The following is an 11,315-nucleotide window of genomic DNA, read 5'->3' on the forward strand; positions in this document are numbered from 1 at the left end:
CTTGAGTTCCCCGCCTTTTGAGTGAGCAGTGTCCTTTGGACGTCGCGTACACAATACCATTGATGTCTTGGATTTTTTTTTTTTATTTCAAATGACTTCTAAGTAAGCTCCCTGAACATGTAATTGTTAACAGTTGCACCTAACTGTTACAGAACGTCAAACGGCCATGTTGCTCCCGTCCGACGTAGCTCGGCTTGTTTTGGGTAAGTCTAGTTAGCCGAAGCAAAGGTCTAGCGTTAGCCAACAATGTTATTTCGCTGTCAACAGGGCGGCTAAAGTTAGCTTGGCGTTACCGTTAGCTAACAGTCAACAACAACGTCCCTTGGCATTGCAATGTATTTGGCGTGTAAGCTGCTTGTCTTGGCTCTACTCTGCCACCTCTAACAGCTAACCCAGGGTTGGTCACTGTACTTCCAGGGTACCTGCAAGAAGAAGGGCTGTCCGCCACCCGTCAAGCTTTCATTCACGAGAGCCCCAACTTGAAAGAGTATGCTGAACACAGCACAGAAGATGGAGTTATTCCTGCTTGTGTATTTGTAAGTGTACTGTTTTTTTTCACAAACAATACAGTGATTGTTACTCGCATAAATATGTCCATTGTATCTGTGATGCTTTCCTTGGAAATGATTATTTTCTGCATACTGCTGCAGTCTCTCTTTGGGAAGAACCTAGCAACCATCCTAAATGAGTATGTGGCTGCCAAAGCAAAAGGTAAAGTGATCTGCCATTGTCCCTGTCAGTAAATACACAATTTACAATATATCCACAATTTACAATATATCCTAACTCGTGTTTCTCTGGCTATTATGAATTCTCGTTCAGCTTTTTCCCAATTCTCTCAACAGAGAGCAGTCACGAGGTACCTGCCATGATGACCTCACTGTGGAAAAAGCTGGATTTTACACTCAACCAGATCAAGTAAGATAATTCCAAGTTTAAACACCCAAACCACTGCAACTTTATGATCTCTTTTGTCATGGCTTTATATTCAAAGTTTGAGAGGGATCTTCATCAGTGATATTTGTTGACGTTGCATCATATTTTATCTGGTATATCTTTTCCTAGATCATTGCAGAACTCCCCAGCTATATCGGCATCTCAAAGAAGTAAGTCTGTTATCAGCTTGTCTGGTGAGAGTTTTAATTTAGCTGTTTTTGGACATTCCATTGCCTTCCAAATGCCTCCAGTCCTCTGTCCATAGTACTACAGAGCCAACAGATAGATTTACATATACAGGATTCATACTGTATATAGTTAATACATTGAGTGTACAAAGTATCAGGAGCGCCTGCTCTTTTCATAAAATAGACTGACCAGATGAATTTAGGTGAAAGCTATGATTTTTACCGATTTCATGTTTTAAATCCACTTGTGTCATTAAGGTTGAGATGTAAATGGAAGGAGGAGTGGTTAAAGAAGAAGTGGTTAAAGAAGGATTTTTACCCTTTAAGACAATGATTTGGTTGCAAAACTTAGAGATGCAACTCTGAATTAGGTAGATTGTCCGAGTTGTATGTCCACTCAGGGTAAATCAAGGGTAAATCCACAGGCAATCTTATTTTACAAGCCTCTGTCCATTACAGTGCGTTCACGCGTTGGAGTGGCTAACATGAGACGGCAGCGGACCTTGGCCCTGTCCCCCGCTGGCGGCGTTGTGTGCCCCTCCACTCCCGAGACGGGCTCCATCATCAACCCTGTGCACACCCCCCACAGCATGCTGGGACACTCCACTCCTGTGAGCTATACAGCCCTGCAGACCAGACCTGCCTCTTTCAGTGGCACACACCTTCAGATCCAAGAAGGTGGTCGATTAGTCAATAATATGTCCAGTAAGTATCATAAACATATTTTTCTTTTATTTATGTAGATGTGGTGCATGGGGAGATCTGTCTTTTGGCCCAGCTGCTATTTTGACTGCAGGTTGCAGTGCTAAAAAGAGTTTTATTTGTATGATTTATCATGATGAAAAAATACATTCTGAACATGAAGACTTGTTTGTGTTTGAGGGGAAAGTTGGGTAAACAGTCATTTTTATTTCACATTCTCTCTAGCAGTGGTCTTAATTATCCCACTTTGGTGACACAGCATTGCTCAAATGCTGAAACACAAACCACATCATATTCATAGATTTTCTCTGAACGAAGGTCTGTTATGTGTACTGATACACAACACAAGCAAAAACCAAAAGTCCTTTGCCTTTGACAGTAGCTTCAGAAATTGCCCTTGTGAAGCCCATAGCTTGCTTCAGGTTTTCATCCAGGTTTCCCTTGGAAAGAGTGAGCAAATGTGTAAGCATAGTAGTATCACAACATTGAATCTTTGTTTCATAGGCCATCATCAACTAGAAGAAATGTCTGCTCTTGGATTATGTGTAAAATAATTTGTCCATTACAGGAGATTCACCGGTGCAGATAATAGTTTCAGAGCATCGGTTAACCCCAGGCCCAATGTCTCCGGTACGACGGAAATGGTAAGATGTATTGTTATCACTTTTTTAAATGATTAGGCTTGCTCTAGATAACATCCTCGACCAAATTGCCAAATGGCGCATATCCTGCATTTTGCTTCAGAGTTGTTCCTTCTACTTCACAGTTTAGTATACAGTAAATGTGAAAATCTTGAAAATAACCATCACATATCCTACATATCGGTTAACATATCGGCTCTACTCTATAATCTATTCCCCTGTTTCCAGGGACTCCCCCCGGAGGAGAGGCAGCGGTCTGAGTGGGTCCAGTGGCACTGGGAGATCCACCATGACTGTCAGCAGCCTTGCTGCAGAACCCCAGCCTGAAGAGGTCGTCGATGAGAACTTCCCAGTGAGTGCCTCTCCCATCAAATCGTTACTGTTAATATGATTGCTATTCGTTTGCCTTTTAAAATACAGAAATTTTGACCAAACAAAAACCGCTTTCACTCACACCCGGGATTATTACAGTATGCTGATCTGGGTCCATCCTGTGTAGGAGGCAGTTAACAACATGCCTGATGCACAGGAATGTCCTGTTGGATGTCACCTTATAACGTCATTGAAAGCAGACTTGTTCACATTTTGTGTTCAGAATGGCAGACAACATGATGTTCCAGACACAGAACAACACGGCTTGAGCACAGAACTTTCATACCGAGCAGAGTTTTATCTGATTCTAAACCCTGGTGTTGGGTCATTTTGCAGGGTCTACTTACCCGGGTTGACTCTTTCACACTTGGCAAGATTTTAAGTGATAATGGCTCTTCATGGCATCTGGAAATAGTATGCTTTCCCTTGAAAGTATCGTTCCTCTTTTCACATTCACGTGTCATAAATTTAATATAACATTAATCTCCCCAGCAACTGGTGATACAAAACGCACGCGAGAAGATATTGGGTGACAGGTCGTTACAAGAGAAGCTTGCTGAAAACATCAACAAAATCCTTGCAAGGTAAATGAAGACACTGCTATTGTGTTGAGTTTGAATTCTTAATTAGGGTGTTGGGATAGATGATTTTTTTTGATTGTCAGTGGCATGCAAATTTGTGGCCTGACTTGCAAGCATGTTATAACATGGCTATAAAGTTTTCTTCTGTGTGTTGTCTGTACTACATCAGCGATCCATCGCCCCAAACATCAAAGGCGTCCTGCAGTACAGTGGAGCCAGACCAGTCTATAGATGAAATCCTGGGATTACAGGTGCTGACAAATTTAACTATATAGTGTGTGTATGTGTGTTTGTGCTCTCCATGACATGTTACTTACAGCAGGTTTTCCATTTGAACGTATTTCATGTCAGCATTTTTTTCCATTCTTAAAAATATTTCTTTATAACCAAATGGATCTAGGGAAATACAATTTAAGACCAATTGTCCTTTTTAAATTGTCGCAATCACATTCCCAAGTCTTGGTTGGATTATTGCGTGTGGTGTTACATTATTTCCTCACTAATATCCTCCTGTACAGGGGGAAATCCATATGAGTGATGATGCCATCCACGACATATTGGAGCAAACAGAGTCTGACCCAGCCTTTCAGGCTCTCTTTGACCTCTTTGATTACAGTAAGTGTTATGTACCTTGCCATGTTTCTATCTGTTGTGCAGAGTACTTCTCTTTAGTATTTCACACACAATTGGACACAATTACCATTTATTTTTTTAAACTATTTTTTATAATGTGTTTGCAGATAAAACCAGAATCACTGAGCTGGAACCAGGGGATGGAGATATTAGCAGTAGCCCAGAAGAGAGTGATACCGCCGGGCCTTCATCTGCTGACAGGCCGATTCAGAGCGAAGTTCCAGGTATTCCTCCATTTAGAAGTAATTAAGCTCCCATGAGGAGCAAACACCCATGTCATCCTTGATTATTGTCTCCTATGTCACACAGATCAAGGAAAATCTTCACATAGTTTGTAACCAGTATGGGTGCATACAATAGGGATGTAAATAACATGTAATTAGTAACTGAATACTCATTTTCTCTAACTGAATATTTGATTACTCTTTTTTTTTCTAGTGAATGAGATGCATATACATACTTGGGTACTCACACTTTAGATGTGCAAGTTAAAGGGCATAAATGAATCAGAACATTTTTCATCCATCTCATTTTTCAGGCACTACACACAGAGATGTTACAAGTGCTTCCGATACAACGCTGATAGCAGGGAAGTTGAGGACTGGACAAGAGTTGAAGACCAGGAAGACAAGGAAGTCTGCTGCCCCCAGCTCGTCAAAGAAAATGGTTCTGAACCCCAGTGGCAGAACAACCAGAACTGAGAATAGCACAGCCAAGTTGTTAGTGAGTGAAGAACAACCAGGTGTCTCCTCATCTGCTGCAGTGGACTCTAACAGAGAAGAGAAAGGCTCTCTCTTCAGTGGCAGCGACGTTGTAGCACCCATGGACATAGATGAACCTTTGAATACTCCTCCTCCCCCTATTTCTAGCACAGGCACTCAGGAGGTGTTGGAGCCAGCCAGAGAGGACAGGACTCCCACTTCCACTGTCCCCAATGAGTCAAACAAAATGCCCTCAACAAGCAACGCTGCTGCATGTGCAGCACCAGAAACCACACTGGTTTCTAATGTGGACAAAATACGGGAGGATAAACAAGCACAAGGGGCTGAAGGAAAGACAAAAACCCAAGCTGAGAATATAGCGCAATCTGTTACAGCCCCCCGTCCGGTTACTAGTTATGGATCTAGTTTTGCCACACCTATACCAGATAAATCCAACAAAACTCTGGCATTGATTGCTAACCTACCTCATGTGACAATGTCAGTTCCAAGCAGTGGGGGAGACCCTCAACCAGTGGCCACTCCCTCAGTAACATCTACTAAATCTGCTTCACCTACATCTGCTTCAGCCTCTGCACCAGTTACAGCAACACCTAACCCTCCAACCATAGGCCACAGCACACCAATCAAGGGTGCAGTTGATTCCAGCAATGTAGTTTCCTTAAAGATCATCATCAGTGATAACCAGGATGAGGCTTCTTCAGGCGAGTCAGCCTTGAATCAGGCAATTTCCAGCATCTCCGGAGACAAAATACCCACCATCTTCCTCTCCTCTCCAGCCAAGACCCCTGGATGCCCCGGCACACCACAGGCCAACCCGGACGAGACGGCACAGGCAGTTAGCGGCCTACAAAGCTCTGAGGTCCTCCAACCTACAGCCACAGAGGCTAATCCTCTCAGTGGGAAAGCCGGGGTGGTAGTCGCATCTACATTAGCAGGGACATCACAGGCCCAACCCAGCTACATAATCCAGCTCCCCTTGGACACCACTAACCCCACCCTCCCAGGAGCCACTGCCAGTTACTTCGTAGTAACCGACCCCTTGGCTACCGACCCCCAGGCCAGACAGGTGATAGTGCCTGCTGGTATCTCCAAGACGCAGCCTTTGCCTCCCAGCCAGTATGCTGTGGCCACACCGCCCCGCTCTCAGGGCTACCCCACTGGTAAGAGACAACTGTTTAGCTACAACAATGGATCATCTTTACAGATGACTTTATCTTAATGTCACATGAGAATCCTTGTTAATACACTTTGATAATCAAAGCCCTTTACTATTTCTGATGAAGAAAAATTACCTCATCGTGAATTTGATCTAGATCCCTCTGGCTGTGATTTTTGGTTGCAACTGTCCATGCTTATTTACGTGTCATGTGTATTTGGTTGTGTAGAGTTCTTTGGCCCACGCAGAGAGACAAATTTTCCCCTTAGGGATTAATAGAGTATAACATAAAAAAACAATGTGTGTTGTTATGTACTTTCAGGATCAACACTCATCTTACAATCACCTGTTCAATCCATGATGCTTCCTGTATCTGTTATGGGGCAGAACACTCTGGGGAAGTTCCAGATGGTGTCCAATCAGGTAACGCTACTATTTTTGTTTGCAATGCTCAAATTGGATTCAACACTTATTCTAACCCTATTTGCCATTTTTTGGAACAGTAATACTTATCAGCATTGTATTTTCAGCTTGTCGCCATACCAAGCCCAATAAAGCAGTCAGAAACAGTCAAACCCAAGCCCCCCACGGTGGCCCTGAAACAGTCTATGATCTCAGGTAAGTTAAAGGATAAGGCTGGTTATTTTCAACCTGGGTGTTAGTTTCCTAGTTTTTGATTGTGTTCAAAATGTCATCATTTACATCAAGTTCAAGTTTATTTATATAGCCCTTTATCACAAGCATGTCTCAGAGGACTTTAGACAGAGAATGACTGTAGACGCTAGTCATTCTCTGTAAAGTAATTCTCTACAGTGTAGAAAATGACATCACTGTAGGGCTTTACATATCTCCAGTTCGCAAGGAGCGTTGCTCTCCAATACACAACCTGCTCTCCACTGCTGTAAAGGGCCAACCCAATCAAAACAGTCAAACCCTTAAAGTGATTAAAACATGACCTTTCAACACAGTAACACTCACACTGCAGTTATACATCTTTAAATAGCTGTGACTGAACAATTATCACAACATTTCAGTTATAATAGTCCATTTGATAGTTTTTAGTGGTGCTCACACACTTCCTAGTTTACTTGCTGGCTGCTGCTCTTGTGCCGCGTTCACATCGTATCAGTAGAAGTGGAAGAAAGGGATTTTGTTTTATCTTGAAAGTGTTCAAGTGTTATAGTCATTGGAATGTCCACATCCAAAATAATTTTTATTTATGAACCATAAGTGAATTAGATATTTCTTGCTTTTATTAATTTGTACGGCTGATTGTATTAGTGTGAATAAAACTGGTCATTTTGATTTTTAATACCTTGGACTGCTGACATCGGTGGATTCCCATGTTTACCACTTGTGTTTTCATACTTCCACAATTTGTGACGCCAGGTGGGAGATATTAGAGCCCAAAAAAAATTCTGACATATCCTTCTTGTAATTACCACTAGGAGGTTTTTCCCAGTTGGCAGTTTGTATTTACAGAAAATCCAATATGACGTGAACGCGGCATCAGAGTTCTTGAACAGTCTACTTGCAAACTAGCCCACACTAGGTAAAATGACATATCAAATACCGCAAGTTTCAGGCAATGGATAATCAGGAATCGGACGTAGGCAGGCACCACTGCAGTGTGGGTGACAAGTTTTAATCGCTTTTTGGGTTTGACTGCTGGAGATTGCTTTGCGTACCTCTGCGAGCTCGAAGTACATAAAGCTCTACAGTGAAGTAAGTGAAGAAATAACACAATCGTCATAAAACTAAGGAAATATGACCCCGGTTGAAAATTTGAATCACCATAGTGAATCTTCAATGTTGCCCTCCTGAATGAGTTTCTTTAATTGCCTAATTTTCCTGAATTTCAGGCATTACAGGGACTCCTGAACAAAATTTGGTTAGTAAGGTGGTCCAACCCCTGTCAGCTGAAAACCCAGGCCAGCAGAATATACCAACAGGCACTAGTCCCAGTCATCGAAGGTTTCTCCGTTTTGACTCTTCCGGAGAAGCAGCACCACCACATCCCCCTAAAAGGATTACAACCATACCTCCAGCAGCAAACACTCCCACTTCACTTTCTGTCCAGCTGACTGAGAAAGATAAACCCCAATTGGCCCCTCGAACAAAGCCTGCTATCCTGGGTGGCAACAAGCCCAAAAGGAGGATAGAGACTGTTAGATGCTCTGATGATACTCAGGCTGGATTAGTTTTGGTGAAAGAGACAGAGAAACCCATGCCTCCTCAACAGCACCAGAAAGATAATGTAAGAAAGACCCCTCGTAAACAGGATCATAAAACCCATGACCACTCAACAACTCAAAGTGCAAGTGCCAGCAGGAATGACACCTCACAGCCTGAGTCTTTAAAGAAGTCAGAATCGGGAGGGAGATCAAAATCTATTGAGAGGAAACACAAAAATGATAATGATGGTGATCAGGTAAAATCCAAGAATTCCCATAGTTCTAGGTCATTGTCTTCTGATCATGTATTGAAATCAGGGAGTAGAAAGGAGAAAGAGGATGGCAGCAGGAAAGAACCTGCAGATAAAGCTCCTGCCAAAGCCCGCGAGGGACGTACAGAGAAGAGGACTCCCTCTCAGGAGTTGCCAAATGTGACGGCTAACAAGGAAAATGAAGTGGAGGGGAGCAGGCGAGAGCAGCAACAGCAGTCAGCACCCTCCTCAGCACCGAGAGAGTTCAGCCCGCCAGCTGTCATCCCGCCAGCCCCTAACCCCCAGTCCAAGTCTACTAAGGCCCCCTCTAAGACCAGCTCTCTCGCCAAACAGGCGGCTGAGATGCTCCAGGACATCCAGGGGCTCAACTCTCCTTCCACCCCAGTCAAGAGGCCCGGCGCTGTCTATACAGACCTTCCACTTCCCCTGACCCCCGGGCCTGGCCGTAACCAGGAGGACTCTGTTGACTGCCCCAGGACCCCTGCCAGACAGAGGCCAGGTAGAGAGGTAGAGGGAACTCCCAAGCATCTGATGCCTCCCACCACCCCAGACCTCCCCACCTGCAGCCCAGCCAGCGAAGCTGGCAGTGAAAACAGCATTAACATGGCCGCTCACACACTCATGATCCTGTCGCGCGCCGCCATTGCCAGGACAGGCACTCCACTGAAGGACAGCTTGCGCCAAGAGGGGGTTGGGGAGAAGTCTCCCACAACCTCGAAAAACTCCAAGAAGCGCAAGCAATCTTCTCCTACTGCCAGTCCCCCAGCAAAGAAAGAGTCAAAACACTCTTCTAGCAGCAAAAAGAAAGAAAAGGTGAGTACAGCAGAAATATATGCCATTTGGTGGACACATTTAAAACGCCTTAAGCTGTGTTCACGCTATTCCTTTTGTTTTGTTTTTAGAAATGCCACTGCCTGAACTGTATTTTGTATGATGCATGCTTCATCACGTCAACACTTCATCAGAAACTCCTACACCACACTATATGCTCCCAGAATGATCCTATTTAATCAGAGTTCCTGAGAATTTCATAACAACTATCAACTTTTCTACCAGTACTTTTAATTCCAGTTGTTCTTGTTGTAAACAATCAGCTGCCAATCCTGCCTTGGTTGGCTGACTTGGCTCACAAAAAAGGTGCTCTACTCTGCCAAAAAAGAAACCAGGCTCAGTGCTTTTTCCAAAGAAGATGCTTGCTATTTGCCTTGCAGCCGCTCCCCATTACCTTTCATGTAAAAAAGGCAGTTTGGAAAAACTGGACTTGTGTGAACACAGCCTTACAGTGCCACGGGTACATAAATTTTCAGAAAAAGTAGCGTCAGTGGAAATACAGAACAACACACAGTACAGTGTTTCTATTGATTGTGTGCAGTTATTAGCACAAATTTTGTGCTGCATGCACCTGAAAGCATTATAATTGCAAATCAGAATGTGCAGGGCATTTCAGAATCTGCACATGCATGTTTCATTTTTTAAATAAGCAGTAGTCCAGTGTTTCAATACATTTCGGTATTCCGGACATTTCATACTTCTAAACAACCTGCATGCACATGTGATTCTGGATAAATTATTGCGTTTTGATTGAGTCACTAATCACAGTAGAAGATTAACTCATTGTCTCACAGTGTCTTTGAATAAATGGTGAATTTTGCATTCCATTTTTTCATTTTTTGTCATGTGATTCTGACTCATGGTTTTAATCCTACAGAAACAGAAGAAAGTTTTAGATTGCTTCCCCGATGACTTGGATGTGGATAAATTCCTCTCTTCACTTCACTATGATGAGTGAGTTTGGTCACTAGTCACACCGCTACGAAAGGACTACCGGATCACTACCTGCTTAGGTTGCTATCCAGGAATAGAACAAGCCATCTGCTAAACCAGTGCCTATGGTTCCTATTAGTAACCTTGCCTGAGACCTTTTAAGCTATAATGTCTCCTTAGGCCAATGACAGACTTTTATTTGGCTTACTGTGTTAGACGGTTAGATTCCAATGTGAAAGATTTGGAAAAAATCCTCTGTTACAGCAATGGGGCAACCAAGTTCAGTTTGTTTTTCATGTTCTCTTGTGCAAGGTCCTTTGATTTAATTATCACTGATCTATACTGCAACGAAACAGCTGCAGAATTAACTGAGAACACTTGCGTGTAATGGGGCATAGATGGTAAAGATCGGATCTCGGTGACTCAAACCACCTCCTTGGTCAATATTTGACTCCAGTTTGAGGAATCCAGCTAACACTGTTGGTCAGTTTGGGATTTAAGACGTTTTGGAAAATGCCTGTACTAGTAATTTTAATTGCATTGAATTAAAATCCTTGTCATCATGTTCTACTCATGCTCAGAAAAGTCTGGTTAATTGAAGGATTAAAAGTTAATATGTTAATATTTTTTGATGGCAACACTGTGTGTGTGTGTGTGTGTGTGTAGATCTTTTTTTCCCTGTGGTAGGACAGGACACTTACAGTTTGAAAGCAGCTGCAACAAAATAACTGCTCAAACGTGCTTACTCAGGCTTTATTTGTTCCTTATTCAACATTCTCTAGAAAATGTTAATAAAACAAATAAACAGTCTCTGTGTTTTTCCACAGTGCACACACTTGATCCCTCACTTCATAAATTTTAGGAATTTACATGTTGCAAATTAGCCCAGTGCCCCTTTCAGTATTTGTTTTTGCAAGTTTTCTTGTTCACGGTTTCATTCAAGATGGCATCTGAAATGTACTTGTACTGTTAATAGATTTGTTATAACCCTCTGATAAAAGATAATTAGTGTTGCAATAGTATCGTGCAATGCTGCAACAGTCATATTTTGTTAGCCAATCTGGCAATCGCCGATTGGACCTCAACAATTTACTTCTGGAACTAGCTATTTACATAGATTTCACAATAAAAGTCGCTTGTGTATAGTTGAAGGTATTGTATCTATTTATGCGCG

General features: G+C 42.7%; 1 protein-coding gene across 1 annotated transcript; it reads left to right on the forward strand.

Moving 5' to 3' along the window:
- Positions 1-51: 51 nt before the first annotated feature.
- Positions 52-11,301, forward strand: npat (nuclear protein, ataxia-telangiectasia locus). The gene is made up of 17 exons (XM_071518911.1): positions 52-203; positions 418-536; positions 651-711; positions 846-918; positions 1,066-1,106; positions 1,584-1,829; positions 2,395-2,470; positions 2,696-2,819; positions 3,332-3,423; positions 3,590-3,671; positions 3,939-4,035; positions 4,161-4,277; positions 4,592-5,935; positions 6,254-6,354; positions 6,462-6,549; positions 7,794-9,190; positions 10,086-11,301. The coding sequence occupies exons 1-17, from the start codon at positions 167-169 to the stop codon at positions 10,164-10,166; spliced, it is 4,176 nt and encodes a 1,391-aa protein (XP_071375012.1). The 5' UTR covers positions 52-166; the 3' UTR covers positions 10,167-11,301.
- Positions 11,302-11,315: the final 14 nt, after the last annotated feature.

The sequence above is a fragment of the Centroberyx affinis genome, unplaced genomic scaffold (assembly GCF_046629955.1).
Source record: "Centroberyx affinis isolate AG114_WGS23_722 - 3 ecotype Tasmania unplaced genomic scaffold, CSIRO-AGI_Caff_v1 ptg000642l_1, whole genome shotgun sequence".
NCBI classification, from domain to species: Eukaryota; Metazoa; Chordata; class Actinopteri; order Beryciformes; family Berycidae; genus Centroberyx; species Centroberyx affinis.